Raw genomic sequence first — 18056 nt, forward strand, 5'->3', positions numbered from 1 at the left:
TAGGCCTGTGATTGCTCCTGCGGCCTGTCGCTCTTGCCCCTCGGACGCTCCCTATTGGTCCTTGGCAGGGATGCAGCCGGCCTCCTCTTGCCGATTGGGCAATAGCTCCAAGGCGCGGCGTTCGATTGGCCTCCCGCGCAGGCTGCTAGGATTGGCTCAGGTTTTCCTCCCCGCTCCTCCTCCTCCCCGCCTCAGGGCACAACACGCCAGCGCGAGGGCCCGTGCGTCAATCAAGAGGCCACTGTCGTGCTGATTGGATACACCCGCCCCCTTCTCCTAAACCAATTGGCCGGGGGGAGGAGCTAGGCTGATCAGGGGCGGGAAGACGTTCGTCAAGTTTAGAGCCGTTTGTAATTGGTTGTGAGAGGATATTCTGCCCTGAAGCTATTGGTTGGGTTCGGAAGTGGGTGGGGAAAGCGGAGGAAGGCATGGCGCGTGGGCGTGAAAGGCCGCACACCTAATGAGCTACAGACAAGTGCCTTCCGGGCGGGGGCCGAGCGGAGGTCGCCTGCCAATCAAAGCCGCCCTGGAGCCCCCCCGGAGGGAAGCGGTCCCCTCGGTGGCCTTGCCTGCTGCCATTCCCTCTGGCCGGTGTAGAGGGCAGCCTCCCGCGTTCCTCGTGTCCCTGCAGCTGGTCTGTGTTCGGCACGGGTCTGGGACCGGGTCCTGCGGGTGGGAGGGAGCAGTGGATGGCGCCCCTCGTCGCTCGCGCCTGCACGCCCGCGGGGGTGGGGAGGCTGCAAGGAGGTCCTACTCCCTGCACGTCCGCGTCCTCGGCGCTGGCACGACGCTGCAGAAGGCGTTCGGGGGATCCCCGTTTTCCCACTCTGGCGCCGCTTCCGTCACTTCGGGATGATTCCGGTGTGCTCTCCCGGAGCTGGCCTCCGCGGGAAGACAGGAACTGTTTGCTGAACGAGCGAGCGAGTGAATGCGAGGGCTGACTTGCCGCTGACGACTCCAGGGTCAGACAGTCAAGATGGGAAGGTGGATGGAAGGAGGATGCACCGGCATCGCAGGGCAAGGGAGGGGACAGGGTCCACCTGGCCCCGGGGAGGAAAGCCTGGAGGTCGGCACTGCGACACCCTTCCCTGCGCGATCCCCATGCTCACTGGAGTTGGGAGAGTCACTCCTCTAGAGCACCGCTCCTCCCAAGTGGGGACCCTGGCTGGGGCAGGGCCTCTCACACACCCGGGAACCATCTGAAGATTTGTTAAAATGCAGATTCTGACTCAGGAGGTCCCAGGTGATGCTGATGCGCCACAAGATTCAGAGCGGTGGTTCTCAAACTCACCCGCACATCAGAATCACCTGGATGGAAAAGTCCAGATACTCATCCTTTTACCCTAGACCACTGAAATCTTAATTTCTGGGGATGGGGACCAGAAGTAACTTTTAAATCTACTGAGATGATTCCAACATGCAGCTCATCTGATAAAGAATTTTCTAGAAGTGGTTCTCAAAGGGAGATCTCAAGCAGCAGCCAACACATCACCCAGGAACTTACCAGAAATGCACACTTTTGAGTTCCCACCCTGGACCAACTGAAGCAGTAACCCTGGGTCCTCCAACCCTGGTTTTAACAAGCCACCCAGGTAATCCTGAAGCATACTAGGTTTCGAGCATCTCTTCTAAGACTGTGCAGGACTGCGGCACAAGGTGAGTCAGATCCTTTCCTGACTCCCACCAGGGAGGTGAAGCTTCTGAAGGGTGGTGGACAGAGCACCCTTCCCCAGAAGACCTATCAGCAGAGAGAGCCAAGTTGATCACTCTCCAACATGGCTGACCTAAAGCCTCAGGGATAAAGTTGGGGAAACCGAGTTCTGTGACCTGGGGTAACGTGGCCATTAGAAGGAATCTCCCAGGTGGTGTAGACTCTGATGTGAGGGGAGAGATTCTGAGAGCGGCCGAGGTGCAGAGCGTGCCCTGCATTGAGGCACACTTGGATCAAGTATGGCAGCAGCAGCCCAGAAAGAGGAATCAGGGAGCTCTCAGACCGGACCCAGCCAGCCAGAGCCCCAGGAAGAAAGCATGAACCAGCGGATGGAAGATGGGCAGAGGTAGGAGGCAACACCTTCTCAAGGATAGGTTACTCACCCACCTCCTGGGCAACTGAGAGGGGCGCCAACTGGCCTCACAGGTGGGTGACCAGGGATCTGCCCTGTGCGCTGTACAGCCCAGCTCCAGAGCCCAGTACATGGCCCCCAGGTGGTGCCTTCCTGAAATAGCGCTTGCAGGGTAGCTCTCCTGACAGCCCCTGCCTACAACCTTGTCCCCAGCTGCCTACAGGCCACCAGCTCCACAGCCTGCACCTTCCAGTGAACCAAAGGGGACCTGGGCTGAGCCCCAGTCCCAGGACAGAGGAACCTGGCAGGAACTCTTAGAGCACTGTGTCCTTGCCGGCAGGGAGTCCGTCTGCTTGGCCCCATCAGCGCTTGGCACAGCAGGCTGGGCAGGGAATGCCCTGCAAATACTGGTCCCTGACAGGAGCCCACCACCTCTCACATCCTCGCAGGTGGCCCTGTGTCAGGGGTGCAGGCTTGGAAAGGCGAGGCCACTCACCTGACACCACAGCTGCCCAGGCTGGCCTGTTCACAAAGCTGGGGCTTTCAGTAGCTGCATCCCTTGGGTGTTAGAACACATGATGTTCTCCAGGTGGGCTGGAGACAGAGAGGGCTCTGCTCTTCCTGGGATCCGTGACAGGGAAGTGAAAGACCAGGGACAGGCCCAGATGCCACCTGGATCTGTGCCCCCAACCCCCACAGCTCCGACTCCTCCAGTCACACGTTTGACAAATGATCACTTCCCAGGGACAGAACCTGATAATGTGCCTTTAATTGCACTTTTTCCAAAAGTATCTCCCTTCCTAGTTAAAATACAAAAGATGAGGCAAGATGAAGACTGGCTCTGCCACTCTGCAGTGGGGAGCAGTCTTGGTGCTTGGGGGGCCGAGCCTCCTCCCAAGCCGCCCCAGACAGTCCTGGCACCGGGCTGAGGACCGACCCTCCCAGCCCTATCCTGACCGGGATCCCTTCAGAAGAGCAGGACCTGCGCAGCTTCAGGGTCAGCCCCCGAGGGCGCAGCCCCTCAGGTGGACATGATGCCGCTCTTCTCGCCCTTGACCTTGAGGAACTCCGCCATGCTGGAGAAATACTTCTGGTTGGCCTCAGCTACCTTCTTCTCGGCTGCTTGTGGGTTCACAATCTCCAGGCCCTGGGCAGGTACAGGAGGTGATGATGGGGTGGGGAGATGGGCCGGCCCCTGACAAGGCTCGCCCACCCCATTAAAGAACGTGAAATGTCCAGGACGCCCTTCTCAGTTGTCCTTGGGCTCCAGGGCGATTTGAGAACAGATGACCACTCACCAAACTGCTGCCGCCCCAAACCTGGGAGATTCTGACTCCAGGGGTCTGGGATTGGGGGAGAGTGGGGAGGACCTGGGCATCTGAATTTTTAACAAGTCGTCCAGGTGATTTTAAAAATACCAGGGTTTCAAAACAGCTGACCACGTTTGGTTCCTGAGTAAGGAAACCAAGTCACAGAGCTGAGTGACTTGCCTGCGGCCCTAGTACAAACCACAGCAACACCACTGGTGACGCAGACCCGCGCTAGCTCACAGCATTCCCAGCATCTTCCCAGGCAGTTCTCACCTCCTCTCTCAGGCCTCCCTGGGCGGCTCCAACCAGCCACCGTGCTCCCACTCCCTTTCCCCTCCATGCACTTCCCACCTACCAGCAGGCTCTGTATCTTACTTCCGGCCCCTGCCACACCACAAGCTCCAAGAGGGCAAGGCTTCCCATCTTGTGCTTGTGGCTCTATCCCCAGCGCCTGCAACGGCGCTCGGAGCTCAGTACACCCTTGCTGATGGGGTGAATGAGCTCACGTGGGACACGTGCTCCTTGGGGGAGCAGAGAGACGGACAGATGCAGCGGCTCCACCCAGTGCATCGGTGGCTGGGTGGGACCTCACCGTCCCAGCCAGCTAGCTATGACCTTTCTTAGTTTCAACCCTGAGGTTGTCCCCACCACCCAGCACCTCCGGGAGGGGCTGAGCCAGCTCCAGGTCACAGGGAAAAACTGGTCACCCGAAGTCCCAGCCTGATCCTAAAGCCAGCCTGTGCTTGCTGGCACGACGTTTCCCTTCTGTCCCCGCGAGCCTGAGCACCAGGAACTGCGCTCTCCCTTCCAGGGCCTTCCCTGAAACGCCAGCCACAACAGCCCAATGAGGAACTCCATGTGCCCACCTCAGGGGCAAAGAAACTGGAGCCCAGAGAGGGATTTGCTCAGGGCCACTCAGAAAGCCAGGAGGAGCCAGCCCAGACCCGGGCCCCCTGACTCCAGCACCCAATACCTGGAGCGGGGTGAAAGCCACGCTGGAGGCGGTCCCCGAGGAGCGGTCACGGATGGTGGACTTCCCGCCATACACCACACTCTGCTTCTGCAGGGTCCGCTGTGGGGGGAGTGGATGGGAGGGTTGGGCTGGGCCCAGACTTTCCCCCCAGAGCTCCCCCACCCTGGGCCCACCCCAGCCAGGCCCGTACCTGCAGTGTCTTGGAGATCCTGGCTTTGGTGGCCTCGTTCACCTGTGTCTGCCGTACCCGTCCGCTGCCCGACTTGCCCAGATGGCCCAGGCTGAAGCCCAGGTCCTCTTGGTAGGCATCCTCCTCGATCTGGCAGGAGAGGAAGGCATCCCAGAGTTCACCAGATGCCCAGGCGGTCACCCGATTCAGGTGCCTGCTGGGGCCCAGTGAGCACGGTCCTGTTACCACTCCCCGAGCAGACAGCCGAGAGGGGCTGTGTGTGTGGCTCCGCGCGCATGTGCATGCACGTGGCACACGCACGGGGCTCAACAACGGAAAGCCGGCTTGCTGGTGAAACGCATCTGAGCTCATTCTTGCAGGACCGGTAGGAGGATGCTCAGCGAGACTGACAGCACAGGGGAAGCCTGGGGATGGGCACATACAGAAGGGCAAGGCTGTGGGGAGGGACAGGGCCGGCACTGAGTGCTACATTGGTCCCGTGGGGGGCACGGATGTGGGGGAGAGGCTGGAGGTGGGGTGGTGCCGCGCAGAGAGGAAGAAATGTGAAAGGGGAGTCAGGGTTAAGGGCCTGACCTCTCCAAAGCTCATGCGGTTGGCCTGCTTCCGGATCTCGGTCAGTCCTAGCCGCTCCTTCATCTTGCGGTACCTGGGGATGGGCAGCAAGGGTCAGCTGGGCGCGTGAGCCCCCCTTCCCACCCCCGTGCTCCTTAGGGCTCACCTGCGGCCGCCTCTCTTCTTGCGCTGCCCGTCAAGGGGCGCAGGCAGTGGCTTCACCTGCTTCACAGGTGGAGGCTCCTGCCACTTGTCGAACTTCCGCTCGATCTCATCCTTCAGTTCGTAGCCCACCTGGGGAGGGCAGAAGGGTCCCATCAGGGCCTTGCCCCGCCATCAGCCAGAGTGTCATGCCTGTCCCCAGGCCTAGGGGTCCTATCCTCTGTCAGGGTTTAGTTCTACCTCACGCTCAGGTCTCAGGCTCACACCTCTCCCTGCACCCCTCACATTACTATCTTCTTGATGGGGGGTGGGGGGATACGAGCAGCCCCCCAATGCAATGCCTGTCTCCCCTCCCCAGCCTTCAGCCCTGGCCTGCACAGGTGGCCAAAGGGGATCACCTGGGAGCCTCACCTCCGTGGTTTCTGTCCCACTGGGCTTTTTCTTCTGGAAACACCCCAGATCGGCCCCCGTCAGCACCTCTGCTGATAACCGAGCTCTCTCCGGGGCACACAGGCTCCGCGTGACCTGTGTCCTCCCAAGGCCTTCTCTTCCAAGCTTGCTGTGTGCCAGGCCCCGGGCCTTTGCACTGGCCGTTTCCTCTTCCTGGGACTCTTCCCCCAAACACTCGCCTGACTTGCTTGTTAGCTTCACTTGAGTACATGACGTTCACCTTTCCAGAAAGGCCCTCCCTGACATACCGGTTAACCCAGCACCCACTCTCCCTCACCAGCCCAGGACCCTATGATCCCATCTCTGCATTTACGCAGCACCCTGGACATACCACAGATGTCCCCCATCTCCTGACGCCGCCCCCGGCCAGAACGTGAATGCCACCGAGGCAGGGCTGTGGTCTGAGTGGCTCACTGCTCTCCCCCCAGCACCTCGACCAGGGGTTCAGAGGGAAAGAGAAAGGGTGAGGGAGAAGGCGGGGAGGGGAAGAGAGACGAAGCCCGAACGCTGTCAGGCTGGGTGTTTGAACGCCAACGTACGAGGCAGAAAACACACCCACTTTCATGGAGCAAGCCTGCCAATGGAGACAAGGAAACTGCACCATGACAAGGCTGGTAGAGCAGACAGACCAACAGAGACGGACGCCTGCCCGCGCCTCACCTTCCCTTCTGTGCTCTCATGGAAACTGTCCACACGGGCTGCCAGTGTGCACTTGGCGGCCACCAGCCGGGCCGCCTTCCGCCGGAGATCCTGTAGCAGCGGAGATGGGGCAGACCTGACGGGAGGCTCCCTTTGCCAGCACCGAGCTTTCCCCAAACCCCAGCCACCACCATTCCCACCACATGTCACCATAATAGCGCGTTATGGCACCAAATCAGCACCATCACGGTTTTCTTTCCCCAGGCTTATTATGAACAGCCGGAAGCCATCTGCAGAGACAGCGGCCTTACTGCAGGTAGAAGACGATCACATGCTAAAAACAGTGATTAAGACAGAAAACATCCACCTGTGTAGCAGAAAGGTCGGTGGCCCATGCTCTGAGACACACAAAGATGGTAGACGTAAACCCCCAGCCACACATCTAGTTGGTAGTGATAACAAAGTTAGCAGCAAGCGCCTATAACCCTGCCCTGAGGCCAGCCCTCGGTCCTCAGCCCCTGGGCGGTGAGCTCTGCTGGCCTGGGGGCCTTGGACAAGGCAGAGACCAACCATGGGATTGGAAATAGGGTCTTTGGGTGACAGGGTCTCAACCTGGAGCCCAGCTCAGCCACCTGGGCTACCCAGTCATGTCTGCACAAGTGAGCCCCAGTGGAGACTCCGGACTTCGGCTCAGCCAGGCTTCTTTGGGGGCGGGTGTCCCTGCAGGTGTGCAGGCCAGGAGTGACGTGTCTTGACAGGGAGAGGACAACTGCGAGTGCGGTGGGTGGCACCATCAGGCCCTGCCCCACGCGCTTCCTCCCTTGGCTGATGTGAGTCTGTCCTCTCACGACCGCAAGCCCAGGTGGGTTGGCTAGGAGTCCGTTCGTCCCTCTAGGGGGTTACTGAACCTGAGGACAGTTTGGGGACCCCTGCCACTTGCAAGCTAATGCTGACACTGCTTGTTACATCCAAGTGGGGCCTGAAAGAATTCCATCTGTAGCAGTCCTAATCCCAACCCCTCGAGGCAGGCTCTGTTCCCATTTGACAGACAAGGACACTGGGGCATAGAGCTCATGCCTCTTGCTCTGGTAAGTGGAGCTCTAGAACCCCAACCCTGACACATCGGCTCCAGCGTCCTCGTTCCGATGCCCCGTGTGACCCTGTCGTCTGAGCTCCTGACCATGGTCCCCAGCTCTGACCAGTGGGAACTGAGGAGCCAAGGCTACGTCTGGCACAGCGGAAGCTCCACGGGGAGCCACACTGGGGGCAGAGGGGACTCACCGGGGGCAGAGATTGCACGATGTCACTGTGGTAGATGTAACCGGTGTGTGGCAGCACAGATGTGGACGAGAAGCCAGACAGCGTCTTTCGTTGTGCCCCAAGCAGCATGATGTTACAGGCCGGCATCTTGGAAAGGTTGGTTAGGCCCCCCGCCACCCCTGCAACCGGAGGGAAGATGTCAAAGCAGCTCAGGGTGTTTATTTGGGGGCTCACTGCGTGCCTGTGTGTATGTTTCTCCCATCCAAGTACTAACCAGGCCCGACCCTGCTTAGCTTCCGAGATCAGACGAGATTGGGCGCGTTCAGGGTGGTATGGCCGTAGACTGTGTGTGTGTTTCTGATTGAATTCCTGAGTTGGCCCTGCAGAGAGGGCTGACAAATCCCATTTTAGAGGGAGGATATGGAGGAGGTTCAGAGAGGTGAAACCACTGGCCTAAGGATGCACAGCAAGGAGTCAGCCCAACAGTAACCCGTCCCATGAGTCTGCAGAGCTCTGTGTGTCTCCCACCAGCTGCCAGCACCTGGGGGACACCTGGAGGACGGGCCTGGCATCAATCACCCCGGGTTCCCGCGAGCATGTCTGCAGGGTGGAGGCAGGGAAACTGCAGCTAGAAATGCTGCCTCTGATGGGGGTCTGCTGCACACCAAGCCCTGCACTGGGTGTTTTTAAGGATGAGGTCGACTGTGTCATCAAACACACGCCTCCTGCACAGGGACGGGCCCCCCCCCACCCCCCACCGACACACACACACACACACACACACACACACACACTCTGATTCAATCTGCACAACCTGCGACCCTTTGCAGATACGATCATGTGAAGGACCCTGAGACGGGGTAAGTGGAAGAGAAAGGCGAAGAGTCACAGGGAGGTGAGACAGGAGACTTTAAGATGGGGGATGCAGCAGCCTCTAGAAGCTGGAGAAGACCAGAAGCGGATTCCTCTCTAGAAGCTCGTAAATACAAAGGAACGCAGGAACTGGCTGACACCCTGATTTCTGCCCAGCACTCACAGGACGGTAGCAAAGCCCTATCACACCTGGGGAGACCGAGGCACATGCCGTCACCTGCCCAAAGATGTGAGATCAGTGAGGAGGGAAGGAGGACCCACACCCAAGTTTATCTTGCCCTGAAACCTCTGCTTCTTTCTACCCTGCAACCCTGCACACGTCGGCCACCCAAGCCTGAGCTATGACCCAGATTCCTATGTCAAAGCCCTGTACCTGGTTCCGTAGAACGGGACCATGTTTGGAAACAGGCCTTGAAAGAGGTGATTAAAGTGTTAGGACGTCAGCAGATGGGCCCTGATCCAGCACAACCACTGTCCTCAGAAGAAGAGCTGAGGACACAGATGTGCAGAGGGGAGGCCATGGGAGCAGCTGGCCACCGACAAGCCGAGGAGAGAGGCCTCTGCGGGGCCCAGCCTGCTGACACGCTGGTCCCGGCCTCCCAGCCTTGGGGACCGTGTGACAGCGAACCTAGGAGCTCAGCCCCTGCCCACCCCGCCCGCAGTGCTCGTTAGGGAAGCCAGAGCAAAGCCGCACTGCTGCTGCACGCAGCTCCCCTGAAGACTCTCATGGCTGAAGGCGTGAGGAGCCCGAGAGGGCGCTCTGAGGGGATCGAGGAGGAGCGCCCACCTCAATCCTGACACGTGGTCAGGACTGCGGTCTCCATCTCGCAGGTGAGACCGAGGCCCTAAGAGCTGACGCTGCCAGTGCTGGGCTGCCCAGGCATCTGTGCAGAACTGGGAGCTGCTGGGACATGGCAGCCAAGGGGGCAGCCTCTCCAGCAGCCATGCTCCTGCCTCCTCGAGCCTGTCCAGTCCAGCCCAGCTCAGGGCTACCATCCTGTCCCTGCATGTCTGCAGGAAGAGTAGGGCAGGTGACCTCCGCGACCTCTAGGAGGGGTGACAGGGATGAGGGCAAGGGGGACACGGTGCTGAGGGCCCAGGCCAGATACCCCATCTTGTAAAGGAGGGACGAGGCTTCCCCAAGGTTGCATTGTTCAAGGACAGCCCTGTGTCCGCACTCTGCCCTGGGCCTCACCCATGATCTTGGCGGCTGTGGACGCCCCGATGATGATGGAGAGGTTGGGCGCAATGAAGGACATCCGAGACTCCACGTACTCGTAGATGCGGTGCTTAGAGGCATTCAGCTCGAGCGCCATGTCGCAGGCCTCCTCCAGCCGCTCCAGCTCCTCCTCCGACAGCTGCTGCCTGCAGCGGTGAGGGACGTGGCTGGGTTGGACCCCGGCCCCCACGGGGTGTCCTGTCTGCCTGGCACAGGAGGCCATGTCCCCCCAGCTGTGTGCATAGCCAATGGCCCTGAGGCCTGGAAGCAGGGGCTACTGGGAATCCTGGTTTTCAGGGGGCACCTTGCCAGCCTGGGCCTTGCCTGCCCACACCGGTCTCTGCCTTTGCCCACATGCCCCTGCCAGCTCCTCCTCCAGGTCTCACCCTTGCCTGCCACAGAAGCCCACTGCTGACCAACGACGCCTCTGTAAGGCCTCTCCATAACCCGCCCACTTCTGTGCCAGACCAGATGGCCCCAGGAGAGGGATCCCACAGCTGTGTGGCCCTCAGCAGCATGCCCAGCTCATACCTGGCACACAGAAGATGTTGGGTGAGTACTTATGGCAGGAAACCACAAAGGGGGGCTGTTATTGCTGTCATTTTACTGAGAAGGGACCCGAGGCCCAGATGGTGAAGGGACTGGCCTGAAGCCACAAAGCTGGTAGCCAGACCCAGCCATACCCCTCCCTCCCTCACCCCATCTGCTGTAAGCCGCAGAGAGGAGGGACCATGGAGCCGGCCGCAGGCACCTGCAACCACGGCCCAGTGGGCTGATGCTCACAGCTGCCCCCAGCAGTGGCAAGCTAGGAGCCCACTTGCTCTCCCACTGGAGAACTTGGTCCCTGCCTGCGGCTGCATCGTCACCTCCTCTAGGAAGCCACCGGCCCGGGAGGACAGGTCCCTCTTTTCTTGTTCTCCATGCCCCTCGGCACCCCGTGTGCATTCTAACACTCGCCCTCCAGATTCAACCTGTGTGTGCACCTGCTTCCCCCCAGACAGGAGCATGGGCAGGGCAGTTTCTGCTCTGCTGAGTTCTCTAATCTCTGCCCTCAGAACAGTGCTCAGTGCTCGGTAGCATTTACTCAATGAGCAGAAAGGCAGCCCAAGGGAGGAGGTCTCCATGCCACTGGACTCTGCTCTGGGGTTATAGACATTTCCTCCTCGTGGGCACAGATGCCAGAGGGGAAGGTAGAGACCAAGGGGCCAACACAAAGTCCCTGCCTTCACAGACCCCTCCATTCCAGCGAGGGATGGCATGCCAGAGACAAATGCTTCTACTGTGGGTTTGCCCTCCGCCTCGCCAGTCCCAACTACAGGCCCCTTGCTGACTGAGCATCCCGGGGAACAGCCCGTGCCCAGCTTACAGCGGGCCCTCGTCAAATACGTGAGGAACAGAAATGACCTGTCCTCTTGAGACGGACACCTGTGCCACTGGGACCCCAAGATCTTTATCGGCCACTAGATGGGCCTGAGGGGCCCCAGTGACTTCTCCCCCCATGCACGCACCCCTGGGTGGTAGAGGCGGTCACGCTGACGACCATGATGGTGGCGTTGGTCAGGATCTGCTGTAGGTTCTCATTGTTCTTGCACTTGTCCAGGCTGTTACCCAGCTCCTAGGGGTGAGAAGGCAACAAAGGAGAGGAGCAGAGACTCAGGAAGGCCCTAGAACCTTTCTTGCTCCTGCACACACCTGGGTTTCTTCTGCGGACACAGGGACAGCTAGGGACTATACACAGGGTGCCTGCCGCCTCCCAGTGCCAGGGACTTCACCGCTCAGAGCATCAGCAGCATCTGCCGGCACGGCCGCTCAGAAACTCGGCCCAGGCAGACCCGCTGCGTGCATCAACTGAGGTTGCCAATCTAACCACACTGCCTCGCTGTGCGTAGGCCCCCCAACCATCCGCACCTTCTCCTAGCCTCACGCAGGAGACTCCTCACTGCTGTCCCCGCCCTCCCTAGCACCTGACCCTCTTGTGGCTTTCCCAGAAGGCCCATAGCCTTGGGGTCACATGGGACCCGACCTCATCAACTTTGCCGGTCACTTCCTCCTTTCTGAACACAGCAGGGCTTGTGACCACCCAGGGTCTTGGTACTTGTAACCTCTTCCCCCAGATCTCTGCACAGCTACCCCTGCATCAACCTTCAGATCTCGACTCAAATGCCACCGGCTCTAACCACTGTTGGTGGTACAAGGGACCCCCTTCATCTCCCTCCCTGCTTCCTCGGCCCCGAGCAGCTCGCAGACCTTCCTGAGAGACCCATCCAGGGAAGTGGCGGCACTGGAGGTGGGGCAGAGTCCCGAGGACATCCTTTCCAGGCTCCATCCGTCTCTTGCTGGGAAGCCTGGAGCAGATGACCCACCACCCATCCCCTCCAGTATCTCTAGGCCTCAAGAGAACAAGGAAGGCAGCTAAGGCTCGGGCAGCCTCACTCTGAGCCCTTTATTTGCTCTCTGCCCCCACCTCCCACCTTCACATGAGGGGCGATCCAGGGGACTCAGTTCCTCCTGAGTTCTGACCTTTCTCTGCTCACCTTGACCGTGCGGATGTAATCCAGTGCGTTGGGGACCAGAGATTCCAGTTCAGGGAAGCGCTTTGAGTACTTATCTCGGATGAACTTGTGGATGATGTCTAAGGCACACGGGAAAGGCAGATATCTGATGAGGGCAGGCAGACTCTGCTGGCTGTCCCCAGCACCCATCCCCCCTCCCTCCTCTGGTAACCAAACCCCTGAATTCAGCTGCGCTCACGGATAACCAGCAGCCCATTCTGCTAGATGTGGCCACATGAGATCATTCTGGTCTACGAGATGTGATCTTAAGTGACACGTGCAATTTCCACGTCACCCCCTGTGCCCTCCTCTTCTTTCCCATTCTGCTGGTGGGGATGTGGAGGTAATGGCTGGAGGTAGGCAGTCATCTTGTGGCCCGACACAGGTGGCAGGTCAACAAGACAGAAAGAGCCTGATCTAGACTCTTGCATCAGAGGAAAGCACGCTTCCTTCTTATTCAGGCTGCTCTGTTATAGCAGCTGAACCTGGACTTGAACTAGTATGAGGATTTGCGGGCAGGACCCTGGGGAAGGCCAGCAGGATCCTGCTTGTTCCCTCCTTAGGGATACGAGGAGGAGGTGAGGGACTCTACATGGGGCCATGTCTGCTCGCCCTCCCAGAACTCACTCAGTTCATTCTCGATCTCCACTGTCAGGTTGTTTGCGTCCACGATGACCCGGTATTCGGGCGCCGCCTCAACCGGTCCCATCACTGTGAGGACGACAAACCGCCTGGGTGGTTGGGTGTGTATCTAAGCTCCACAGCTGGGGGAGTCAGGGGGCAGTGGCGTATGGCTGGAGGGGAGCTGGGGACTGAGGACAAAACCTGGAGCGGGGCTTCCATGTCAGCCCACCTCCCATCGCTCTCTTCCAGGCCAGTCGAGACATGACCCCATTGCACTCCAGGACTAACCCCTCCAGGGGCTCTCCATGCACTCAGGCAGAGAGTCAAGCCCCCCAGAAAGGAAGCCCTGTGAGGAAAGGTACTGCGTGTCTACCACGGCTATGCCACCGGTGCCCAGCACAGTGCCTGGCTATTTGCTGACTGTCTGGCTTTGCAGTCTCTCTCTCTGATGGCCTCGGCACTGTCCCAGCCCCAAGCTCTCAAGACGCTCCCGTCTTATCGCAGGCCAGCCAGGAAGGGCTGTACCACCCGGGCACTCGGCACTGCTTCGCTCTCCTCTGGGCCTCTGCATATGCTATTCCCACTCGCTGGCACATACCTTCCTCACCTGTTTCTGAGAAGTTCCTCCCCAGGTTTTTTGTTTTGTTTTGTTTAATGTTTTATTTATTTATTTGACAGACAGAGATCACAAGTAGGCAGAGAGGCAGGCAGAGAGAGAGAGGGGGAAGCAGGCTCCCCGCTGAGCAGAGAACCCAATGTGGGGCTCGATCCCATGACCCTGGGATCATGACCTGAGCTGAAGGCAGAGGCCTTAACCCACTGAGCCACCCAGGTGCCCCTCCTTTCCAGGTTTTAACAACAATCATAACGATGAGGACACTGAGGGCGCGATAAGCACAGTGGCCAAAACCCACGACTTACCTACCACGTGTGCCGCTGCTCCTGCAGCCTTATGGGTACTGCCCTGATCTCCCACAACCGCCTAGGGAGGCTGGTGTTACCAGTGAGCCGAGAGAGAAATGGAGGGACGTGGCCTGATGCCACAGAGCCAGCACACAACAGAGCTGAGATCTGGCCCCGGGGCCCCCATTTGTAACCCTGACAGCTCAAATGTCTCTGCATCCTGAGGACTCGGTGGCACCTCAGGATCCTTTCCTCCTTTCAGGGTCTCTCCTCTGTGCTCCCGGGGCACTCTGGCCCCATCCAGTAGACATAGCTGCCACCCAGACTGGAGATGCTCCGTGTCCACCTCCCCGACCAGACACCAAGTGGGATCAGGTCTGACTTAACCTGAAGGCTGACCCGCCATCAGGGAGTGTCCCTTCCTCTGTTCCCCACAGCTCTCCAGACTGCCGGACGAGTGAGGCTCTGCACACACAGCTCCCTTCACCAGGGCATACGGCCACTGCTCTTGGCCTGGGGTGTGTATTCATGCTTCGAAGCCCATTTCAGCTATCAGCTCTTCCTAGCCTCTGAGGCAGGATCAGCCCTCACCTAGCAGTTCGTGTCCTACACTCCCCCCACCCCAGCAGGCACTGCCCACAACTGCCCAGACACGGGCTGTCTGCTTTGCCAGATCCTGAGCATTCTGAGAGCAGAGAGCTGGGTGGATTCCCCAAGGCACCAGGTGCCCACACGGGCCTGCCTCGGGACACCTCATGAAAGCTTTAAAGGAAGGAAGGAAAGAGCAGGTCTGCCCGGGACTCTGCTCTGCCCACACCGCGGCTGTGCACACAACATCTGCTAACAAATCCCAGCCCGGAGCTCCACCCCCTCAAGAACCGGCAGCAACAGGAGCAGCGCCCAGAGCTGGGCCGAGTACTCCAGACACAACCCAGTGTCCCCCACAGCTGACGGTCTGATAACTGCACATCGGAGGGCTACTCTCTATTTACCAAATGACACCAGTTTTCCACTCACGGTAGCAAAGAGGCCCCCCTCTTAGGCAAACTGAAAGAAAAGACTACGCTGAATTAAAGAAAACAGGAAGTAAACAACAGAACAAGTGGTTTATGGCGGGACCCTTAACCAGGCACAAGAACCCCGGATGGTGAGCCCTAAGGCCACGAGCAAGCACGCGGCACCGAACACGGACTTAAGGAGTGTCAGCCTTACAGCATGACGCCGTCTTGGGGAGAAGCCTGTGCTGGAATGGAGATGTGGGCTCTCCAAAAGGCCGAGAGCGAGAGACTGAACTTTCAAAGCTGCGCACAGTGAGAGAGCCCAGGGGCTGGGTGGGCGAGGGGGAGCAGGAGGGGAGAGGTACCTTCCGAAGCCTTGGCCTGCTTGCTGATATACTCCTCAATCTTCATCATGATCTCGGCAAACTGCTCAGGGAAGACAGGGAGTCAGAACTCGGGACTGGGAGGAGGCAGAGCGACTGCACACATCACCCCTACCCGCAGCTTCTCTTTGCAGCCAGCTCACCATCTTGCTGTCCCACAGCTTGGCGATGCTCTTGACCGAGTCCCCGGAAAGATCCAGCTGCGTCTCCTCCTGCACATCTTCGATTGCTGGCTCCTCTTCTTCCTCCCCATAGCTTCCTCCTTCCTCCTCCTCTGCCGCCTCCTCAAGGTCAGCCAGGAGCTCATCTGCCAGGGACATGCCGAGGCCTATGGGGAAGGAGAGCAGGGCCCCCCCCCGTCATTAATGAGAAGGGCTTCTCCCCGCCCAGAAGGGCCTGGTCCTTTCTGGATCGACACCACAAGAATTTTCATGCGCTTTTTCTTCAGCGCCTGGCACATAACGTGCTCAGTCACTACTAAACCGCTCCGTGAGCAAACCTCCCAGAAGCAGGTGGTCTCCGGTCACAGCTCACACCACTCACTGTTCTCACACTCACTTCACTGGAAAAGAAAACAGGATGCCCCACACGCCACCACCTCACTAAGACTTAAAAAATTTACATCCTCCCCTTGATGAGATGGGAACCTTGCCTCAGACCCTTTTTTGTCCTATACCAGAGACCCCTTCCCCAAACCGTTCGGCCCTAAATGAATGACAGATGTCCTAAAATACTGATCTCTCCAGCCATCAGGGCAACCAGGTGCAGCCTAAAACATCTAGAGCCCCCAGCCTGACCCCCTCTGGCCATGAGCAGCCTCCTCGTTGACTCCAGGGGCTGGACAAAATGAGTATTTTCTCTGAGTCCCACGAAATGGAAAAGAATGAGAAAGACTACTCAACAAGGTACAAACCTACCATCCTCCTGGCTGCTCTTAACTTTTTTTTTAAATGAGAAAACTGGGGTGCCTGGGTGGTCAGTGGGTTAAGCTGCTGCCTTCGGCTCAGGTCATGATCTCAGGGTCCTGGGATCGAGTCCCACATCGGGCTCTCTGCTCAGCAGGGAGCCTGCTTCCTCCTCTCTCTCTCTGCCTGCCTCTCTGCCTACTTGTGATCTCTCTGTCAAATAAATAAATAAAATCTTAAAAATAAAATAAAATAAAATGAGAAAACTGTCCTCCTTCCTGTTCTTTTCCATTTTTCGTAAAAACAAACCCCATTTCTCACTTCCTACTCTTCTACACCGCCCTCTCTTGAAGTGTAAAAACAGAGACTTCGCGTGGGTGATTTGTGGAGTGAAGTACGCGGGGGGGCTGGGCAACAAGGAGAGCAGAGAACTCCCGGCCAATGTAAACGCGCAGCTGACGCACACCTATGGACTTGCTTTGCAAGGGGGACCATCGGTTGCATGGTGCCAGGTTTTTTCTTTCTTCAAGAAATTCCAAAATTTGATGTAGAATCTCTTAGTTTCAATGTTGCCTCATAATTATTCAAATGGATAATTTAACTAAATCTAAAATCCTCCAGACCACCACACACGGCACAGGCCAAACCTGAAAGGTTACAGGACAGATTTGGCCCTTGAAGTGGGAGTTTGGGACCCATGGGTGCCCAGCTATCCCTATGAGATCAGTTTCCCCTCACACCCACCTCCCTCCCTTGGACGCAGTATCCTCTTTACTCTGATTTCTCTTTAATGCACCTCGTGTGCCTTTCTCTGAAACTCACCTCCTCACTTTCTCTGCACAAGAAAAGCTGTCTTTATTTACTTTTGTACTTATTTGAGAGCGAGAGCGAGCACAAAGGGGTAGGGGCAGAGGGAGAAGCAGACTCCCCTCTGAACAAGGAGCCCGATGCCGGATACCTGGCTCGATCCCAGAACCCTGGGATCATGACCTGAAGCGAAGGCAGACGCTTAACCAACGGAGCCACCCAGGTGCCCCTCTTCTTTACAGAATATAGGGCGCTCCCCATACATGTAACACTTGGTGTCTGTGCATGTCCTGTCTGTCTCCACTCAACGGTCAGCAGACCCGGGCACCGCATCTGTCTGCTTACAGCTACATCCTCACATCTAGCAAAACCTCTAGCACTGTGGCTGGTACCGAAAAATCACCTGCTGAACGAGGGAAGGGCTCGATCTAGTCCTTACGCCGGCCACATCACGCTTTCTCCAGGTCTCTGAGTGATTTGCTCGTCCCTCAGGGTAACAAACACTGCTTCCCGCCGCGTGCGTCTCTGAGCCCCGGATCAGACCCCATCCCGCTGTTAACACATCTCGGAGCCCTATCGTTCGTCCCGACACTTAAGGCTGTCCGGATTTCTAACACTTTCAAATGCGCGTCTTCCCGGTTCGGAGGACATTTCCGCAGGAACCGGGGCCGTGCCCCCTTGGCTCACCGCTCGCCATGCCCGCGACCAGCCCGCCGCAGGCCAGCCCGCCTCTCCGGCCGCGCCGCCGCCGGGACTCCCCTCGCCCCCTCGCCCTCCGCGGCCCTCAGCTCCCTCCCGCCTTCCCGCTGCAGACGGGACGCGCCCCGCGCGTCCGGGCCAGTGTAATTACATAATCATTACCCGACTAAGCCGGGGCACCGGGCACGGCACTGAGCGGCAGGGAGCCGCTAGCGCCCGGACGTTGCAGAGCACAGAGGACCTCCGCGTAACCAACCTACTAAGGCCTGCCTCTCTCCCTGCACACGCCCGCCCCTGGGCCCCGGAGTCCGGCCTCCCGCCCTCGCCCAGTCTCCCTCACACGAACCTCTCTCCGCCTCGCACGACGGTTTCTAGGGAAAGTCGCTTCCGAACAGCGCTCGACGCTCGCTGATGACGTCTGATTCTCGCGCCGGCGTCGCGGCAAAGGCGCGCTCTGATTGGCTCCCGCCGCGCGTCATTCTCGGCCGCCTTTG

General features: G+C 58.7%; 1 protein-coding gene across 2 annotated transcripts; it reads right to left on the bottom strand.

Moving 5' to 3' along the window:
• Positions 1-2997: 2997 nt before the first annotated feature.
• On the bottom strand, positions 2998-18002 carry PRPF31 (pre-mRNA processing factor 31). Of its 2 annotated transcripts, none has more exons than XM_044256622.1 (14): positions 17909-18002; positions 15295-15479; positions 15134-15194; positions 12871-12954; positions 12226-12323; positions 11200-11306; positions 9668-9837; positions 7621-7778; positions 6361-6450; positions 5255-5382; positions 5110-5182; positions 4537-4665; positions 4347-4445; positions 2998-3210 (listed from the first exon to the last, which is right to left on the bottom strand). In XM_044256622.1, exons 2-14 carry the CDS (start codon positions 15469-15471, stop codon positions 3085-3087), a joined length of 1500 nt encoding a protein of 499 aa, XP_044112557.1. In that variant the 5' UTR covers positions 15472-15479; positions 17909-18002; the 3' UTR covers positions 2998-3084. The 2 variants fall into 2 exon arrangements, with proteins under 2 accessions (XP_044112557.1, XP_044112558.1); XM_044256623.1 differs by lacking the exon at positions 17909-18002 and adding an exon at positions 17267-17479.
• Between the last annotated feature and the right edge of the window lie 54 nt (positions 18003-18056).

Source organism: Neovison vison, chromosome 7 (assembly GCF_020171115.1).
Source record: "Neovison vison isolate M4711 chromosome 7, ASM_NN_V1, whole genome shotgun sequence".
Taxonomy (NCBI): domain Eukaryota; kingdom Metazoa; phylum Chordata; class Mammalia; order Carnivora; family Mustelidae; genus Neogale; species Neogale vison.